This window comes from Bos indicus x Bos taurus, chromosome 7, assembly GCF_003369695.1.
Source record: "Bos indicus x Bos taurus breed Angus x Brahman F1 hybrid chromosome 7, Bos_hybrid_MaternalHap_v2.0, whole genome shotgun sequence".
In the NCBI taxonomy this organism is placed as follows: Eukaryota; Metazoa; Chordata; class Mammalia; order Artiodactyla; family Bovidae; genus Bos; species Bos indicus x Bos taurus.
The window spans coordinates 71,193,179-71,214,637 of NC_040082.1; the positions used below are offsets into that span (position 1 = coordinate 71,193,179).

The 21,459-nt window shown below is 46.6% G+C and overlaps 1 protein-coding gene across 1 annotated transcript in view; it reads left to right on the forward strand.

The window, feature by feature from the left end:
• COL23A1 (collagen type XXIII alpha 1 chain) overlaps window positions 1-21,459 on the forward strand; it is a 403,065-nt gene that overhangs the window by 315,750 nt on the left and 65,856 nt on the right. Inside the window, exon 3 of the mRNA XM_027546798.1 lies at window positions 10,244-10,288. Within this exon, the coding sequence (XP_027402599.1) occupies window positions 10,244-10,288 (45 nt within the window). The remainder of the gene's footprint in view (window positions 1-10,243; window positions 10,289-21,459) is intronic.

The following is a 21,459-nucleotide window of genomic DNA, read 5'->3' on the forward strand; positions in this document are numbered from 1 at the left end:
TAGGTCCCTCTTTTGTGCCCCCACGCTGGTGTGTCTGCTGTCAACTCATCTGTTAAATAGTTCTGCAAGGCAGGCGTGGTTGCCATCACCCCTAAACTTTTGTCCTTGTGGATTGGGAACCCAAAGCACAGAGAGTTTAAACAGCTTCTTGTCAGTCATGGTTTTTCCCTTTCTGCACCAGCGTCACCTGTGGGTGTCTGTTGCTCAAAGCCTCTGGAAAGAAGCTTTGCAGGCGCCACCACAGCAGCACCCACTGTGAAACACCAGGGTCCCCACGACCACCAGCCCCTGATCCAGAGCTGTGTGGGTCACACAGAGGTGAGGACAGACCGAGTTGGTCTTCATCACCTGGAGACTCTCCAGCCGGGACTATTCTTACAGCAGCATCCTTGGGCAAGACCTTATTGTCTCCATCTGTACATCAACAAGTTGATCAAGACAGACTCCCAGGTGCCTTCCAGGGCAGCCTGAGTGTCTGAGTCTGCGCCAGCAGTGGGAAACATTGTCCTACTGTGGAAAGGAAGGAGCAGAGGAAAACCAACAGGTGGAAAACTCGGGCACACTGCTGGGCCAAAAGCCTGGTTTTGCTTGTTTGGAGAACATCTGAGCTGCAATCAGCTGGCCCAGCTTTCCCTGGGAGCCCAGGGCAACATGCTGTAGGCCGGCCCAGATGCCAGCGGGGTGGCCCGTCTGCCCTGCTGCTCACCCCAGGGTGGCCGCCCCTTCCGCTGTCAAGGCTGCCTGCCTGGGGGGTTGACATATCTGGCACAACTGCCCTTACACCTTAGCAATCACAAACTGATGATGAAGGGCTCCCCAAAGCACTAGCTGTGTGGCTTTGTATGCAGGCATATGTGCCAAGTCACTTCAGTCGTGTCCAACTCTTTTGTGATCCCATGGCCTATAGCCCGCCAGGCTTTTCTGTCCATGGGATTCTCCAGGCAAGAATACTGGAGTGGGTTGTCATGCTCTCCTCAAGAGTATCTTCCCGACCCAGGGATTGAACTCATGTCCCTTACATCTCCTGCATTGGCAGGTCATTCTTTACCACTAGCGCCACTTAGGAAGCCCATGTGGCCTTAGGCAGGCAAGTCTTTTAGCCTCACTTAGCCTCAGAGTTCCCCTCTGTACAAGGCATACAAGAGGGATGAGCAGGGAATAGTTGAGCTCCTTGGATGAGCCACAGGAGTCCTGGAGCACAAAGGGCTCCAAGTTTATGTTTGCTAAATAAGTAGCCGGAGTGGTGCCTAGTAGATGCTGAACCAGGGCTTCTGCCCCTGACCAGCCCTCAGCACCTGACAATCCAGAAATTCATGAAGGGCCGTGCTTCCTTCCGTTCCACCCCACCACCACCCCCACAACTGCAGGCTTCACCATGCAAGCTTCTTGTGTGCAAGGCCTCTCTGTTTGCAAAAGAAGCAGACAGGGAGACTAGTAGTCAGCATGAGGCTCAGCTCTGGCACTCCCCACTCCCAGGGCCTCTATTTATCAAACATGGCAGGCCTCACCACCTGCATCTCATGCTGTGGGAAGAAAGGAGGAGGAAAAAGTATCCCTCATCTCAGCAGCCCTGGGCATCAAATTAGTTCGTCTTGCATCTCTTCTAAGGCCTGGATCTCACTGGATTTGACAGTCTTTTAAAGAGAATGCCAAGGAATAGTGAGGAGGGAACTTAGGCTGCACATGATGCAGACTGCCGGCTGCAGTGGACTGTCTTCTGTTAGGAGGACAAGCAAGGCATGGCAGGAAGGGCAGGTGGTAGAGGCTAGGTGTGGGGGCAGCCTTTGCCTGATGCCAGTGAGGAAGAGGTCTCAGGTGTGGGGAAAGGAGGATGCTACAGACAGCTTCCACGAGATTTTTGGTTTGGCTCCATGGATACTGGTTATCCCTACACTTAGGTGAGAAGGGAACCCTGTCAGGGAGCACATGGAGAATTGGGAGATGATTTTGGCTTTGGATATGTTACCTTTCAATAGAATTATCCTGGAGGCAGTTGAATGTTTGAGTATGAATTTCAGAAGAGAGGGTCAACCAGCTGTCTATTGGTGAGCTGTTCACACAGAGGCTGCCGGGATCTGATTCGGACTGGTTGCAGAGGGTTCACAAGCAGCCGCCTCAGTCTCCTTCTTCACTTAGGCCATTTCAGTTGGGAGTCCTGTCCAGCCTGTCAGGCCTACAGCCCCACAGGTCACGTGCACTCATCAGTACCCAGGCTCCTTGCCCACGCCAGGCCTGCTGGGAGCTTCCCTCAAAGGCCCTGGGAAGCAGGGGCACCCCACCATGCCTGGACAGCTGCCTACCCACTGAGCATCCTCCTTACTGGGCCTTCTGCCTAACTATGCCACCCAGAAGAACCACCCAGAAAAATCCATTAGTTCAGCTCCCTCAGCAACAACAAATGTCTTCTTCATCTGGCTTGAGTTACCCAGACAGAGAATTTTGCAGTCATACCCCTGATGACCATCAGAAAACCATCGTGCTGCTTTAGCTTTCAGATCCAGGAAGAGCGCGGCTTATTCTCCCACTCTTGGGCCCCTTTCCTGCCATGCTGCACACCTCAGTCTGAGGCCCAGGACAGCCGAGCAGCCTTGTGGGGCCAATCACAGGCCTTCGATAGCCTGGTGAGAGCAGAGAACCCAGGGGTCAGTTTTCTGGGGCTCCTCCCTTGTACAGCCAGGGGAGCATGACCCCAGGTGTGTCAATGGAGTTCCTATTCCCACACCCTCACTCACCCCCCAGCACAGAGGATACCCAGAAAGAACAGACCAAACACCGACCAGCCTCACAAAGTTCCCAGGCACCGTCAGCCCCACAAAGGAGCTGGGAGGAGAGCAGGATGTATGTTTAGCCATGAGGGGTCTGAGGTATTGGGGAGATACCCACATGTAGGTGTTGGAGGCGGTTGGACGTGCAATGCGGTGCTTCAGGCCTTGGCTGACATCATGGACCTGGAGGCTAGTTACACTGTTTACACTGCCATGAGGAGATGTTGTCAGTTATGGGGGTGCCAGAATCTTAGCCTTGCCAGTTAATACAGTCCTGAGCCATTCCAGCATGAAACTCAAGGTCTCTGTCTGGTATCAGGAAAACTCAAGGGCCTCAAGGGCTGTGTAACTGGCATGAATCTCTACTCTCCAAACTCAGGGGTGGGACTTCCCTGATGGTCCAGTGATTAAAGAATCTGTCTGACAGTACAGAGGACACAGGTTCAGTCCCTGGTCTAGGGAGATTCCATATGCCTTGAGGCAACTAAGCCCATATACCACAACTACTTAGAGTCCCATGCTCCAGAGTCCAAGAGCTGCAGCTACTAAAGCCTGTATACCCTAGAGCCTCTGCTCTGCAATAAAACAGTAGTCGCCCCCGTTCACTGCAACTAGAGAAAGTCCATGCACGTCAATTACGACCCAGCACAGCCAAAAATAAACAAATAAATGAATGTTTATTTAAAAAAAAAAAAAACTCAGGGGTGCATCATTTATATGGTCAGATGGTTTTAAACAAAGGTGCCAAGGCTACACAATGGGGAAAAGATAATCTCTTCAACAAATGCTATCGAGAAAAACTGGATATCCACATGCAAAAGAATGAAGGTGGGCCCTTACCTTATACTATATATAAAAATTAGCTCAAAAGGTTAAAAGTTAAAATTAACTTAATGGTCAAATAGGTAAAAATAAACAAATTGGGCTACATCAAACTTTGAAACTCCTGGGACTTCCCTGGCGGTCCAGTGGTTAAGAATTCACGTGACAATGCAGGGGACACGGGTTCAATCCCTGGTCTAGGAAGATTCCACATGCCAAGGGACAGCTAAACCCATGCACCACAGCTACTGAACCCACACTCCAGAGCCCATGGTCTGTGGGAAGAGAAGCCACCACTGTGAGAAGCCCATGTGCCACAGCTGTAGAGTAGCCCCTGCTCACCACAACTGGAGAAAGCCCAAGCACAGCCACAAAAAGCCAGTTCAGCCCAAAATAAAATTAAATAAGTAAGTAAAATTTTAAAGAAACTTCTGCACAGCAAAGGAAATTATCAACAGAGACAAAAGGCAACCTACAGAATGGGAGAAAATATTTGCAAACTCTATACCTAAAAATGGGTTAATATCCAGAATATATAAAGAACCCCAAAACAGCAATAGAGACTGAGACATAGAGAACAGATTTATGGACACAGTGGGAGAAGGAGAGGGTGGAGACTTGAGAGAGTAGCATTGAAACATACATGTTACCATATGTGAAATTAATAGCCAGTGGAAATTTGCTGTATGATGCAGGGAGCTCAATCCAGTGCTCTGTAACAATCTACTGGGGTGGGATGGGGTGGGAGGAGGGAGGAAGGTTCAAGAGGGAGGGAACATATGTATACCTATGGCCAGTTCATGTTGATATATGGCAGAGCCCAACACAACATTTTAAAGCCATTATCCTTCAACTAAAAATAAATAAATAGAAAACCCCTACAGCTCAGCAACAAAAGAACAATTCAATTTAAAACTGGGCAAAAGATCTGAATAGACATTTCTTCAAAGAAGATATATAAATGGCTAACAGGTATGCTACATCACTAATTATTAGAGAAATCCAAGTCAAGATATCACCTCATACCCATTAGGATGGCCACTATCAAAAAAAAAAAAAAGACAGAAAGTAACAAGTGTTGGCAAGGATGTGGAGAAATAATAAAACACATGTGCACTGTTGGTGGGGATATAAAATAGTGTAGCCACTATAGAAAACAGAATAGCATTCCCTCAAAAAATTAAAAATAGAATTACCATACGATCCAGCAATTCTACTTGTGGGTATGTATCCCAACCAGTTGAAAAAGAATCCTGAAGAGATACTTGCACACCCATGTTATTGCAGCATTGTTCACAAGAGGTAGAAGAAACCCAAGTGTCATCAACTGAAAAGATGAATGGATGAAGATAGGACTTCCCTGGTGGTCCACTGTTTAAAAATCCACCTTCTAATGCAGGGGATGAGGGTTCAATCTCTGGTCAGAGATCTAAGATCCCGTATGCCCGTGGGGCAACCGAGCCTACACACCACAGTTAGAGAGCCCATGTACCACAGGAAGACCTAGAACAGCAAAAAAAAAAAAAAGATGAATGGATGAAGAAAATGTGGCAGACACATACAACGGACTATTGTGCAGTCGCTCAGTCCTGTCCGACTCTTGGTGACCCCATGGACTGCAGTACACCAGGCTTCCCTGTCTTTCACTATTTCCCAGAGTTTGCTCAAATTCATCTCCATTGAGTTGAAGATGTCATCCAACCATCTCATCCTCCTTGGCCCCTTCACCTCCTGCCCTCAGTATTTCGCAGCATCAGGGTCTTTTCCAACAAGTCGGCTCTTCACATCACGTGGCCAAAGTACTGGGGCTTCAGCTTCAACATTAGTCCTTCCAAAGAATACCCAGGGTTGATTTCCTTTAGGACTGACTGGTTTGATCTCCTTGCTGTCCAAGGGACACTCAGGAGTCTTCTCCAACACCACAGTTCAAAAAAATCAATTCTTCGGCACTTAGCCTTCTTTATAGTCCAACTCTCACATCCGTACATGACCACTGGAAAAACCATAGCTTTGACTATGCCAACCATTATTCAGCCTTAAAAAGGAAGGACTCCCCCGGTGGTACAGTGGAGAAGACTCCGTCTGCCAATACAGGGGACACGTATTCGATCCTGTTCCAGGAGGATCCCACATGCCACAGAGTAACTAAGCCTGTGCACCATACCTACTGAGCCCACACTCTGGAGCCCCATGCTCTGCAGCAAGAGAAGCCACCGCAATGAGAAGCCCACACACCACAGCTAAAGAGTAGCCTCCACTCACCACAGCTAGAGAAATCCCCCACAACACAATGAAGACTCAGCGCAGGCAAAGATTAATAAAATGTTAGTAGTGGCTAACTCTTTGTGATTCTACCAACTGTAGCCCACCAGGCTCCTCTGTCCATGGGATTCTCTAGAATACTGGAGTGAGTTGCCATTCCCTTCTCCAGGGGATCTTCCTGACCCAGGGATAAAACCCAGATCTCCCACATTGCAGACAGATTCTTTACCATCTGAGCCACCAGGGAAAGTTAATTAATTTAAATATATATATTTATTTTACATATATATATATATAAAGTCTTTTTTAAAAAAGGGAATGAAAGTCTTATCATATGTTGAGACATGGATGAACCTTGAGGACGTTATACTAAATGAAAGAAGCCAATTACAAAAAGACAAATACTGCATGATTCCACTTGTCTGAGATACCTGAAATCATTAAGCTCTGACAAACGCAAAGCAGAATGGCAGTTTCCAGGGGCTGGAGGGAAGGGCAGAATGGGAGTTGTTCAGTAGATATAGAGTTTCAGTTTTAGAAGTTGAAAAGTTCTAGAAACTTGTTGCATGACAGTGTGTGTTTAATTAGCACTACTATACTATACACATAAAGAAGGTTAAGACTAAATTTTATGTTTGGCACCACAATAAAAACATTTTTAACTACAAACTCAGTAGTGCAAGAAATAGCATGTTTCTCACTTTTTAAAGTTTGTTTAAACACAGGTATACCTGTGGCGGATTCATTTCGATATTTGGCAAAACTAATATAATATTGTAAAGTTTAAAAATAAAATAAAATTTAAAAAAAGAAGAAGAAAAAAAAATTAAATAAAGTTTGTTTACCCTTCTAAGCTCAAGCCCCCCAGTCCATAAGGCTGGCATGAAATTCATTCTTACCTCACCCATGGGGTTTGCAAAGGTTTCAGAGTCTAATATGTAACTCCTCCCCTCCACAGGAGTCCCTTCTCTCTCTCTTCCTCAGAAGCCCTCCGTCCTCCCCATCCAGGACATCCCCCCTAATAAAAGTTGGAAGCACCACTGACCTGGGGCCACCTCTGCTATTCTGCTCTGTCCCAGACCCCCATTTCAGGTGCACAAATGGTCATGTGTGTGTGTGTTAGTCACTCGGACATGTCTGACTCTGCAATCCCATGGGCTGTAGCTCACCAGGCTTCCCTGTCCATGGGATTCTCCAGGCCACAATACTGGAGTGGATTGCCGTGCCCTTCTCCAGGGGATCTTCCTTACTCAGGGATCAAACCCAGGTCTCCCACATTGCAGGCAGATTCTTTACGATTTGAGCTACCCAGGGAGCCCACAAGTGGGGATGACTACCTGCTTGAAAATGAAGAGAACAATAAAGAGAAACACACACAGGCACACTAATTTCTCAGTGAGCCATCCTGCCACAGACCTGGTTCACAGGCTGGTCTCTGCCTCTACTCTGTGATTGTTCCAGGAATTTTTGAGGGGGTTTAAAGTTGGCTTTTTTTTAAGTTTGTTTGTTTTTTTTTTTTAATGTGGACCATTTCTAAAGTTTATTGAATTTGTTACAATATTGCTTCTGTTTTATGTTTTAGTTTTTTGGCCCTGAGGCATGTGGGATCTTAGCTCCCCCATTAGGGATCAAACCTAAAACCCCTGCATTGGAAAGCAAAGTCCTAACCACTGGAACATCAGGGAAATCCCCTTAAAGTTGACTTTTACAAAAGAACAGTGGTGCTGGGAAATCTGGTCAACCACTTGTAAAAGAATGAAACTGGACCACTTTCTAACACCATACACAAAAATAAACTCAAAATGGATTAAAGATCTAAACGTAAGACCAGAAACTATAAAACTCCTAGAGGAGAACATAGGCAAAACACTCTCCAACATACATCACAGCAGGATCCTCTATGACCCACCTCCCAGAATATTGGAAATAAAAGCAAAAATAAACAAATGGGACCTAATTAACCTTAAAAGCTTCTGCACATCAAAGGAAACTATTAGCAAGGTGAAAAGACAGCCTTCAGAATGGGAGAAAATAATAGCAAATGAAGCAACCGACAAACAACTAATCTCAAAAATATACAAGCAACTCCTACAGCTCAACTCCAGAAAAATAAACGACCCAATCAAAAAATGGGCCAAAGAACTAAACAGACATTTCTCCAAAAAAGACATACAGATGGCTAACAAACACATGAAAAGATGCTCAACATCACTCATTATCAGAGAAATGCAAATCAAAACCACTATGAGGTACCATTTCACACCAGTCAGAATGGCTGCGATCCAAAAGTCTACAAATAATAAATGCTGGAGAGGGTGTGGAGAAAAGGGAACCCTCTTACACTGTTGGTGGGAATGCAAACTAGTACAGCCACTATGGAGAACAGTGTGGAGATTCCTTAAAAAACTGGAAATAGAACTGCCTTATGATCCAGCAACCCCACTGCTGGGCATACACACTGAGGAAACCAGAAGGGAAAGAGACACGTGTACCCCAATGTTCATCGCAGCACTGTTTATAATAGCCAAGGCATGGAAGCAACCTAGATGTCCATCAGCAGATGAATGGATAAGAAAGCTGTGGTACATATACACAATGGAGTATTACTCGGCCATTAAAAAGAATACATTTGAATCAGTTCTAATGAGGTGGATGAAACTGGAGCCTATTATACAGAGTGAAGTAAGCCAGAAGGAAAAACATAAATACAGTATTCTAACGCATATATATGGAATTTAGAAAGATGGTAACAATAACCCTGTGTATGAGACAGCAAAAGAGACACTGATGTATAGAACAGTCTTATGGACTCTGTGGGAGAGGGAGAGGGTGGGAAGATTTGGGAGAATGACATTGTAACATGTAAAATATCATGTAAGAAACGAGTTGCCAGTCCAGGTTCGATGCACGATACTGGATGCTTGGGGCTGGTGCACTGGGACGACCCAGAGGGATGGTATGGGGAGGGAGGAGGGAGGAGGGTTCAGGATGGGGAACACATGTATACCTGTGGTGGATTCATTTTGATGTTTGGCAAAACTAATACAATTATGTAAAGTTTAAAAATAAAATAAAATTAAAACCAAAAAAAAAAAAAAAGAACAGTGCTTATGACACAAGCTGTTCCTAAGTTGCCTCCAGGCCCGGCCCAGAGCTGGGAGCACAGTGAGGGGCAGGATGAAGAGAGGTATAAATTACAATCTAGTGTCTGCGACTTCGTTTCTGCACACCTTCTCCCACCTGAGAAAACAGGAGAAAGAACCAGAGGTAGTTAGACTAACGGGGAGTGAAAACAGAAACAGGGAGGGGAAGGCAAGGAGGCATGAGCTCCGCCCTCCACTCCAAGGCCAGGTGAGCTGTTCTCTGAGCCCTGCCGCCTGTTCCGGTACCTAGAGCCCTCTCCCTCTTCAGCATCTCAGTCACTCTGGTCTTGGGGGCTGATGTGGGCCCAGGGGCAGAAGGAGAAGGCAGGATGGTCTACATCAGATTCGGAAAGTACAAAACCATGTGGATGAGACTGGATACCAAAAAGCACATGCATCAGTGTGCACATTATGTGCAATAAATCACAAGAACTTTATGGTGTCTCCCTAGAGCTGTGGGGAAGGGGAGGGAGGTGCCAAAGTGTTTAATGAACAGAGGAAGGAGGTAGGTGGATAGGATAGAGCCTGTTATCTCTGAGTTTAAGCATCTGAGATGCCATGATAGTGTCTTTTGGAGAAGGGCATCAGATGGTAAAGAATCGCCTACAATGCGGAAGACCTGGGTTTGATCCCTGGGTTGGGAAGAACCCCTATAGGAAAGCATGGCAACCCAGTCCAGTATTCTCGCCTGGAGAATCCCATGGACAGAGAAGCCTGGTGGGCTATAGTCCATGCGGTTGCAAAGAGTCAGACACGACTGAGCAACTGAGCCTGTACACACGACAGTGTCTTTATGTAGTGTGCTCTCTCTGTTGCTTTATTTTAGTGAATATTAAAAAGCATTTGTCCAGGCTTTCATAAGATAACTGCCATCCTCAGCCTTATTTTTCTTGTAAGTCGGAAGTTTCTCAGTGGCAATCTCCTGCCTCAAGAGTTTCTAGGCAGTATACATTTTTGAATGGGAAAGGACTTGTGAATGAAATAATAAACAGATAATTGAATAACTAAATGAATGAGTGGGGGATGAGAATGCAACCAATAAGGATGATCCAGAGGAGCAGGGGTAAGGGAGGGACAGGAGACAGAGCTTTCTTCACACTTCTCTCCACTCTCCCAGCCAGCAAGGTGGTGGGCAGGCTATCCCCCCGGCTGCTGCGATGAATGTGAGTTGGGGGCAGCTGGCAGCAGGCAGGCTGTCCCCAAGGCCACTGGCTTCCCATCTTAAAGAGTCCATCCTTGTTTTCTGTCTAGGCCCCCCTGGACGGCGTGGCAAGCCCGGAAGAAGAGGTGATCCCGGTGAGTCCCAGGTTTTCTTAGTTCCTAAACCTCGACCTGGAAGTCTGCCCTTGACCTGGAACCTGGCTGGAGGCGCCAGTCCCCACAGCAGCCCATAACCAAGGACCAGGTCTCTGTCTCACCCTCCAATTCCAGCCACTGTCCCCAGAGCTGCAGTGCCCAGTGCTGCCTTCTTGGCATCATTTCAGTGTCACAGTTCCAGTGACAGTCCCGTCTATGCCCTCGGCCACCCCCTGAACCTCATTATCAGCCTCAGAAATTTTATTTATTTTTTTATTTTATTTTATTTTTAAATTTTACCCCCGTCTCCCACTCTGAAATGACCTCCTGTCTTTGTGGGAATAGATGGTGATTCCACCACCCAGGGTTGCTACCCTGGGTCCCTTGACACAAGATGGTTCTCCTCCATGTCCCCATCCCTCCACAGACTTGGCCAGTCCTTCCCTTGGCAGAGCCACCAGGAGAAGACCCCTTCACTTTCCTGCCATACAACCTTCAGACTCGCCTGCATTTGCCATCAGCCTCCCTCCTGCCATCTTCCTTTCACCCAAAATGCACTCTTTCATACCCTTCGCCCAACTCACCGTAAAGCTTCCCTCAGAGGCTGCACACCCCTGTTGGGCTCCCATCTCCTCCACCTTGCCTTCCGCTCCTCCAAGCCCCTCCAGTCTCTTTTCACTGCCAATCCACTCACATCATTTTGGCCAAAGGTTACCACTGACCTCCTGGTGGCCACACAGGCAGACAGCAAATGCATTGCTGTCTCTCTTCCTGAGCCTCATATTGGCTGTTCCCCAAGGCCCCCTGCTGACTCTTGCCTGTGTTTTCTCCCGCATCTCTGACCCCTTCTCATATACCTTTCCTATGAGACCCCACTTGCCTCTTACATGGATTTGCCCTTGGCCTTCTTTCTCTCCCACCCCTGTGGCTCTGGCACCCCCATAATGCTGATAACGCCCCTCTTCCTTCCTCTAGCCAAGTCATCCCCTCTGGACCCAGAGGTTGAACCTGGCCCCACTGAACCCAGCACTTCCCCTAGCCTGCCCTCATCCAGCTCCCCATTGCAGGGAAGGGACCTCCAGCCAGCTGCTTCCCTATGCAGGCAAGGGGCATCCTCCTTGATCCCTCCCTCCCCACTCCCACACCAAACGTCCCATCTGTCCGCCTCAGTCTGTCTCAGCACAGTTCTCACTACTCCTCCCATGCCCCCCACCTCCAGCTATGTCCAGGGTCCTCCCACTCTGAACCTGCGCTCATATCTTCCCCCACCCAGATCTCTCCTCCTGTACCTGGACTGTTACCCCAAGTTCACTATGCTTTGTCCTTTTGGCCTAGCTCAAGCATCTCCTCCAAAAAGTCTTATCTAATCCTTCTGGCTGGGGACAACACCCCAAGTCTACAGATGCATTTAACAGCCTGGTGCAGAGGAGCCTCCAGGGAATGGAAATGCACAGAACCGTGAATGAATGAATGCACACACGCTCAGCCCCTAGGCAACTTCGTAGGCAACTTCGTAAGGACAGCATGGTGGTAACCATGCTCCACCATCAGGAGGACCCCAGGCAGACTGAATCTGGGAGAAACAAGGCAGGTTCTCTGTGAAGCTCAGATTCTTCTTCCTGGCCCTGGGCATGGGCCTCTTGTCCCCACGATTTGCTACATGCTTACCCAATCTAGTTCCTTACTAGATAAACTCCCCAGAGTTCACTGGCAGGAAATGCCTTTCGTGGTACTCGGTTTGCTTTGACTTCCAGAAGCTGGAGACTATTTTGTATTTGATTACAATGGATTTTCTGTGTAATCACTCCCCACCCCGCACCCCCTGCACCACTGCCTGCCAAATACACACTTCATCACTCAGTTCTCATTTATGCCCTCGTAAAAGATTTTATTGCCTTTTATTGTAAGCTCCTGATGTCCTTTTTGGAAGAAAAAGAGGAATAGATAGTGACTTTTTTTAGGACAAAGTATATTACTCAACTTAAAAACTCATTAGAATTATGACTCCAGTTCATAACTGATCTAAAAGTCAAGGGAAAATCAAGGACTCAATGGACCCCTGACCCCATGCTGTGTCCTCCCAAGTCCTTCATCTCATGTGATCCTCACAGAGCTCTGCGAAAGATACGAATTTGTTATTATCCCCATTTTGTAGATAAGGAAACTGATGCTTCACGGGGAGAAATGTCTTGTCTAAGGTCAGCTGCTGGGCAAGGGGTGGGCAGCCCCTCCTTGCCTTCACTACCCTTTCCCATGGGATGCCCTGTGGTCTGCCCATCACAGAATGGTGTGAGCAGCACGGAGCAGATGTCCCTCTCTGATTAGCTTTGGCTGGGCCTCGTGTTTATTTCTACAGTTTCACATACATGCACCTCTTGGCTTTGGGTCCTTCCCCTGTACAAACCAGGCTTTTCTTGAGCCCCAGGGAGAAAGGTTTTTGTTTGTTTGTTTGTTTGTTTGCCTGATGGGACAATATCTGGCTGAGAGGGTTTCTTGCTGCTGCTGCAGACAGAACTGACCCAGCCCACCTGTGGAGATGGGGCCTCTCCAGCTCTCAGTGGGAGCCTTTGCCTGGAATATACTTCACAGGGCCTTCAGTGTTTTTGTATGTTTATCATAATAGAACGGATTTTTTCGTCTCCCCAGTAGCCTATTTCTCAGCTGAGGAAGCCCAGCAGTATCCTTGGGATCCTCTTTCTAGGGAACTTAAGCAGGATTTTTTTTTCTCCTTCGGGATTCCCCTTTCTCCATGAGCATCGATCAGTCTTTCCTGGCTCCCCTAGCTCTAGATCCCTCCCTCAGTCCCGGAACTCCCTGAAGTGCTGGTGGTCTGCTCTGCAAACATGTCCTTCTCCACCAAAGATGGGCTCCCAGAGCAGTTTGACCTCAGGCACTAAAGAGATGGCCAATAAATGCTTGTTGACAGGAAATAGGGAGGAAAGGGAGGAGAGAGAGAGAGGGACTGATGGGCAAATGAAAGATAAAGGGTTAGGAGGCAGGAAGGGATGAAAACAAATTTTGCTTGGCTGTGCTAAACCTATAGAGACAAATGGAGCCACTCACCAGATCTCTGCAGGTGCCAGCCTTAGATCAGCAGTTTTAGTGTTAAGGTTTTCTATCCACCTTGGTCCTAAGGAACACTTTCTAAAAATACAGCAGAAGCACTGCCGGAATGGTAGAGTAAGGACCTCTGAAAATCAGCTCCTCCATAGAAGCCACAATAATGCTAGGAAGAAAATGACCTTTTCCAAATTCTGAAAATCAATGTCTGGTAACAACCTAAGAAATGTTAATTTTATAAAAAGGTCTGAACCTTGCTGAGAGCAGTGAGGTTTGTAGCTTTTTAATTTGCTCATCTCCCCAGCCCCATGGTAACCCTAAAACCATCACAGCCTCACAATCACAGTACCTGTGAAAATGAGCAGCCACTGGAGGTGGCAGAACAAGTTCGAAGCTCCTCAAATGCTCATTCTCCAAAAATTGTCACTGTCAGCTCCCTGGAAAGGCCCATACACGTGACTTGTCTTTTTTTTTTTTTTTTTTTTTAACTGATGCAGAGCTCACTTACTGGGAAAAGCCATATCCTAAGAGTGTTTGCCAGAAACACTCAGCAACAATTGTTTAACATTGCAGCTGCCTAAAGTGGCAATACCAGTTGAAGCAACAAGAAGCTGACACAGCAACTTAAATGAAAATCAAGGGGATGAACTGTCCAAAGAAGCTTTAAAATGCTCCAACATACCTGGGGATCTAGAATATACATGCCTGCGTAGGGAAAGACCTAAAAGAACCCCAGTCTCTCACCTCTCGCTGACCTTGAGGCTCCATTCAAGCAAAAAGTGAAGGCAAAGGCAGAGTTGTAACCTGATAGAGTGTTGAAATTATGCTCAACACACACAAAGAGTCCCTTGGCACAGAATGGGAGATCTACCAGTTCAAGGCATTAAAGAAAACCTCTGACCTAAGCTAACAGTTAAGAAAACCAAGCAGAGAATCCAGTAACTGCCATGACAAAGAGTACACATTTCAGAGAAAATGTGTACACATGTAGCTCAGAAAAGGCCCTGAACAAACAAAAACAAACTCTGGAAAGGAGGAGGAGTATCTAATTTCTAGAGTGGCCACATTTGACTATTTGAAATACTGTTTTTAACAAAAATTATGAAACACACAAAGATATAAGAAAGTGTGGCAATGGGGGGAAAAGCGGGGGGGGGAAAGCAGTTAAAACTATCAGTGAGTAAGCCCAGATGAACTTACTAGACAAAGATTTTATAATGGCTATTACAAATATGTTCAAAGAACTAAATGAAATCATGTCTAAATAATGAAAAGAAACTATTAAAATTATGTACCACCAAATGGAGATTATCAATAAAAAGATAGAAAGTGTATTTAAAGGAACAAAATAGAAATTCTGAAGCTGTAAAGTACAATACTGAAATGATTAATTCACTAATGGGGCTCAAAAGTAGATTCGGGCTGGCAGAAGAACCAGCAAACTTGAAGATATGTCAGTTGAGATGATCCTGTCTAAGGAAGAGTGCCTGCTCCACACACACGTGAAAGAAAAAATCTTGAAAGCAGTGAAAGAACAATGACTCATCACAGAAACGGAATCCTTGATAAGATTAATAGCTGATTTCTTATTAGAAACCACAAAAGTCATAAGGCAGTTGGTATGACATATTCAAAGTGATGGGAAAAAAGAAAAAATTGTCAACAAAGAACTCTATAACAAGAAAAACTGTTCTTAAAAAATGAAAAAGAAAATAAGACAGGCCCAGGAAATCAGAAATGAAGAGAATTCATCACTAGCAGTGTGCTCTACAAGAAATATTAAAGGGATTCCTTCAGTCTAAAATTAAAGGACATTAGACAGTAATTTAAATCCACACACACAGAATTAAAGAGTTTCAATGAAATAACAGATAAATATGAAAGAGTATAAAATTTTTTTTTTCATTTTTGACTGCACTGGCATTTGGGATCTTAGTTCCTCAATCAGGGATCAAACCCACACCCCCTGCACAGGACCCAGGTTCGATCCCTCACCAAAGAATTAAGATCCCACATGCTGCATCATGCAGGCAAAAAAAAATATATATATAAGACATACAGAAATCAAGTAGCAAATTGATACACATAAGTCCTACCTTCTGAGAAATTATATTAAGCATAGATCTTTCTATAGATCTAAGAATCAGACCCAGACATATTACAGCAAAATACTGAAAGTCAAAGAGGAAGTCTTGAAAGCAGCAAGAGAGAAACAACTCATCCATACAAGAGAACTTCAATAAGATAAAAACCCTGACTTCCCACCAGAAATAATAGAGGCTAGAAGGCAATGGGATGATCGGACCCATTCAAATGACTAAACAAATACAAACCACCAACCTAGAACCATATGTCCAGCAAAACTCTCTTTCAAAAATGAAAGGTAGAGCTTCCCTGGTGGCTCAGCAGGAAGAATCATTCTGCCAATGCAGGAGAGTTGGGTTTGACCCCTGATCCAGGAAGATCCCACCTGCCACAGAGCAACTAAGCCTTTGCACCACAACTACTGGGCCTGTGTCTAGAGCCTGGGAGCCAAAACTGCTGAACCCCCTTCGCCCTAGAACCTGTGCTCCAACGATGAGAAGCCCACACACCTCAGCTAGAGAGTAGCCCCTGCTTGCTGCAGCTAGAGAAAATCCCTCACAGCAATGAAGACCCAGTGCAACCAAAAATAAAAATAAATACATACACACATAAAATTATTTTTAAAAGACACATTCTGTTTTTTTAAAAAATGGAGGATAAAGAAAATTTTGCTTTATTGACAACGCCAAAGCCTTTGACTGTGTGGATCACAACAAACTATGGAAAATTCTTAAAGAGATGGGAATACCAGACTACCTGAGCTGCCTCCTGAGAAATCTGTATGCAGGTCAAGAAGCGACAGTTAGAACTGGACATGGAACAACAGACTGGTTCCAAATTGGGAAAGGAGTATGTCAAGGCTGTATATTGTCACCCTGCTTATTTAACTTATATGCAGAGTACATCATGAGAAATGCTGGGCTGGATGAAGCACAAGCTGGAATCAAGATTGCCGGGAGAAATATCAACAACCTCAGATATGCAGATGACCCCACCTTTATGGCAGAAAGCGAAGGACTAAAGAGCCTCTTGATGAAAGTGAAAGAGGAGAGTGAAAAGGTTGGCTTAAAACTCAACATTCAGAAAACTAAGATCATGGCATCCAGTCCCATCATTTCATGGCAAATAGATGGGGAAACAATGGAAACAGTGACACTTGCTCCTTGGAAGGAAAGTTATGACCAACCTAGACAGCATATTAAAAAGCAGTGTCATTACTTTACCAACAAAGGTCCATCTAGTCAAAGCTATGGTTTTTCCAGTAGTCATGTATGGATGTGAGAGTTGGACTATAAAGAAAGCTGAGTGCCGAAGAATTGATGCTTTTGAACTGTGGTGTTGGAGAAGACTCTTGAGAGTCCCTTGGACTGCAAGGAGATCCAACCAGTCCATCCTAAAGGAACTGAGTCCTGAATATTCATTGGAAGGACTGATGCTGAAGCTGAAACCCCAATACTTGGCCACCTGATGTGAAGAACCGACTCATTGGAAAAGACCCTGATGCTGGGAAAGATTGAAGGCAGGAGGAGAAGGGGACGAGGGAGGATGAGATGGTTGGATGGCATCACTGACTCAATGGACCTGAGTCTGATTAAGCTCTAGGAGTTGGTGATGGACAGGGAAGACTGGCGTGCTGCAGTCCATGGGGTCGCAAAGAGTTGAACACAACCGAGCGACTGACCTGAACTGAACTGAAAGAAAATTACACAATGATGATGGTTACACAATTCTGTGAATATATCAAAAAGTACCTGTTTATGCTTTTAAAAGAGTGAATTTCATGGTATATGAATTACACTTCAATAGGACTAGTTTCTTTTTTTCTTTAATCCAATGAGTTTACTTTTCACTTAGACTTCTAATTAGCACCACTGCCGGCCCTGCACAGAGTCTGACTAGGGTGATTGCCAGAGCAAACCTCCATACCAAAATGCTGGAGAGCCATCTCAGGTGCCATTTCAAAACGAGCCTCTTCAAACCTGTTGTGCAGTCAGTGTTTGTTCGGCAACATGAGCCAAACAATGGAAAACCACCATCTGTGTTTCTCTTCTTTCTGTGTGTCTACATGTGTGTCTGCACAGAATGCATACATGTGTTAGAAAGAGGAAGAATGCTGCGCTGTAACTGCAGCCAGCACTGGGCTTTGGTGCCCCCTCTGAGCCACTGATGTCCTGGGCACTTTATGCACACACAGTATCTTACTCAGTCCTCGTAGCAGTCCAGAGAAGCAGGATTGTTACTCCCCATGTTTCTCCCAAGCAGACTTTGCCTCCAAGGGTACAGCCGCGTGCTCAAGGTCTAGAGCTCGTGAGCTGGAGAGCCAGGTTCTAAGGCCTCCACACTCCCTGGCAGTATTGCCCTGTTTAAATCCAGGGCCTGAGGCCTGACCTAATCGCTTGGCTTGCTGACTCAGTACTGGCTCTGGATTTGCCAGCCTCCAAGCCTCATTTCATCTACCTGCAAACTCAGTTCAAAAGCCTTGGACCACTCTGCTCCCCTGGGAAAAACCCAAGAAGCATGGCTGAAGGTCATTTCCTCATGGGTCAGTGGGCTTCCAAGAGTCAAGAGCCAGGCCCTGTAACCCAAGCTGCTGAGTGGGAAGAGGCAGAGGCCTGGATAGGAGCCAGAGCCTGTTGGGCAGAGCAGGGAGCCGGCAGAGTGGGAGTCAGTAGTCCCGGCACAGGCCAGAGGGGCCGGTGTGCGTTGTGAGCAGGGATGGTGACCCCAGCAGCCTTATGCACTAAGGCCAGCCCCACCTCCAAGTGTGCAGGCCACGTACTTGCCAGACTATGGGAATTCTTCCCAGTTTGCTTTTCCGGGAATACAGCCTTTGGGAAACACTCAGGAAATGATCATCCCCAGAAGGGCTAAGAGCTCTAGGTAGGTAGACGTTGTAGGCCCCAGGCCCTCCGCCCACCTCTGCTTGGCTGTCAAGGAGCAGCTCCTGCACCCTTCTAACCCTGAGGCGTGAGGACACTTGGCTCCCCACTTGGGAAACACTGTCCCTATCAGGCTGTATCAGTTCGGTTAAAGAGGCTCCAAAACCATCAAACCCTCTGCTCCCTCAGACCCATTTTATTTCCCATGTTATCTGACTCCTATTAATTGCTCCTACATTCCCAACAGCAAATAAAGCACATACAGCCAATGCCTGAATATTTGAAAACATACTTGAAAACTGTGTGCAGAATGGAGCCAGGCCCTGGCCAGACCACCACGTGGCCTCCTGGAGACCCTGCAGCCAGCCTCACTTCCTAAGCAGGGAAATCCCTGGACAGCCCAAGCCAAGCTCTTGGCTGGCCAGCGAGTCCATCTCCAGAGGCTGCTGGCGGCCACTGCATAAATCTTGTATGGTTTGCCCTCCATGGAGTTAACCAACCACGTATCAGAATTTTAATTTCCAGAAGGTTCCAAAAGGCAAAACTTGAATTTCCTGTGCGTCAGCAACTATTTACATAGTATTTACACTGTATTTACATTTTGTGTGGTATGACAAGTAATCTAGAAATGCTTTCAAATATACAAGAGGATTGCGTAGGTTATATGCAACTATAACTATTTTATATAAGGGATTTGAGCATCCTTGGATTTGGATATCTTGGGGAGTCATGGAACCATTCCCAACCTTAGATATCAATGATTGACTATACAACGATGTCAGAAGTCGAGGGCTCGGCTCTCCTGACCTTCTTCCCTCTCATCCATTCAGCATGTATTTACAAAGTACTTGTGTCTGCCAGGCCCTGTTCTAGGCCTCAGGGAGGTGGTGGGAAGCCAGACACACAGAGCCCCAGCTCTCAGGGAGCTGCCTTGCTGGTGGGGCTGACAGAAATAAACAAAACATGCATAAGTGGATTTCAGGAGTAAAGACTGTGATAAGTGCTTGGAAGAAAATGGCAGGCAGCTGTGATGGAAGCAAGAGCAAAAGGTGAGGAGATGTCTTCAGTTTCGCGGTTGTGAAGACAGGTGTGAATGTCCGAGGTTGAAGAGAGCTGGGCCCTTGGGGAACTGAGAGAGAGACAAGTGAGACCCAGTGCGTAGCTAAGCCTGATAGAGCAAGTAGCAGGGCCACACAGGAGTCTAGGTCTCCTGAGAGTCTAGGTATTGTTATTCCATGTGAATGGGAAGCCCTGGGAAGGGGTGAGCATTTTTAAAAGCCCCACTGGGTTTCCCTGGTGGCTCAGATGATAAAGAATCTGCCTGCAATGCAGGAGACCTGGGTTCAGTCCCTGGATGGGAATGATTCCCTGGAGGAGTTCATGGCAACCCACTCCAGTGTTCTTGCCTGGAGAATTCCGTGGACAGAGGAGTCTGGTGGGCTACAGTCCATGGGGTTGAAAAAGAATAGGACACAACTGAGCGACTAAGCGCACAGCGCCTGCTGGTTGGTGGGACTGAGGTGCCCAGAAGAATGAGGTTGTAATGCTAGTGCCAGTGCTAAGTGATGGTGGCTGGTGATGTGCTGCCAGAAGGGCTCATGAGAGGTGACGGTGTGTCTAAAGTCCCTCAGCTGGGCTAGAGGGTTTCCCTGATAATTCAGATGGCAAAGAATCCTTCTGCAATGCAGGAGAGCCCGGTTAGATTCCTGGGTCAGGAAGATCCACTGGAGAAGGGACGGGCTACCCACTCCAGTATTCTTAGATCTCCCTTGTGGCTCCAGCTGGTAAAGAATCTGCCTGCAATGCAGGAGACCTGGGTTCAGTCTCTGGGTTGAGAAGATCCTCTGGAGAAGGGAAAGGCTACTCACTCCAATATTCTGGCCTGGAGAATTCCATGGACTCTATAGTCCATGGGGTCGCAAAGAGCCCCGGACACCACTGACTTTCACTTCACTTCACTTCAGCTGGGCTAGACGTGTCCTGTCCCACCAGTGAAGGCACGTGTCTCTGAAATGCTGCCATTCCCACTCTAGCCACTCTTCTGAGGATGGTGGAAGGTGCTGTGGGTCTGGGGTCCCATAGCTCTGCTTCCAGCCTGAACTGCTCCCCACTAGCTAAGTGACTTCAGACATGCCACACACCCTCTCAGGGGCCTCAGGGGACACTCGGTGAATGTAAGAGCTCTTTCTGGAAAAATAGTTTGCCCTTGGTTAGACTTGAAGTCAGGCTGCCTGGATCATGCTGGGTTCCAGCAGGCCAGGACCAAGGCATAATAAGCTTTCTGAGCCTCAGTTTATTCACCTGTAAAATGTGCAAGTTCAGTGGCAGCAGGGGTTAAACGAGAAGTCTGAGGAAAGGAGATAATGGAGTTCCCAGAGCATGAGGAGCCCTAAGTGACTGATGGATACTTTTTCTTTTTTTTTTTTTTCCTTATTTTTGAGAGAATTCATTTTTAAGCTTCTGTTTCATATCAAAGTATATGGCAACCCACTCCAGTGTTCTTGCCTTGAGAATCCCAGGGACAAGGGAGCCTGGTGGGCTGCTGTCTATGGGGTCGCACAGAGTCGGACACGACTCAAGCGACTTAGCAGCAGCAGCATAGCCAATTAACAATGTGATGATAGTTTCAGGTGGGCAGCATAGGGACTCAGCCATGCATATACATGTATCCATGCTCCCCCAAACTCCCCTCCCATCCAGCCTGCCACATAACATTGCACAGAGCTCCCTGTGCTACCCAGCAGGACCCAGCTGGTCATCCATCCTAAATAGAGCAGTGTGTGCATGTTGATCCCAAACTCCCTGACCATCCCTTCCCCCATTCTTCCCACTTAGCAAGTTTGTTCTCTAACTCTGTGAGTATTTCTGTTTTAAGGATAACTTCATCTGTATCATTTCCACATATAAAGGATGGCATACAATATTTCTCCTTCCCTGTCTGACTTACTTCACTCAATATGACAGTCTCTAGATTCAACCATGTTGCTGCAAATGGCATTGTCTCATATCTTCTTTATCCATTTTATCCACATCTTCTTTATCCATTCCTCTGTTGAGGAGGAGGGACATTTAGGTTCCCTCCATGTCTTGTGTTGTGCTTAATCGCTCGGTCACGTCCGACTCTTTGTGACCCCATGGACTCTAGCC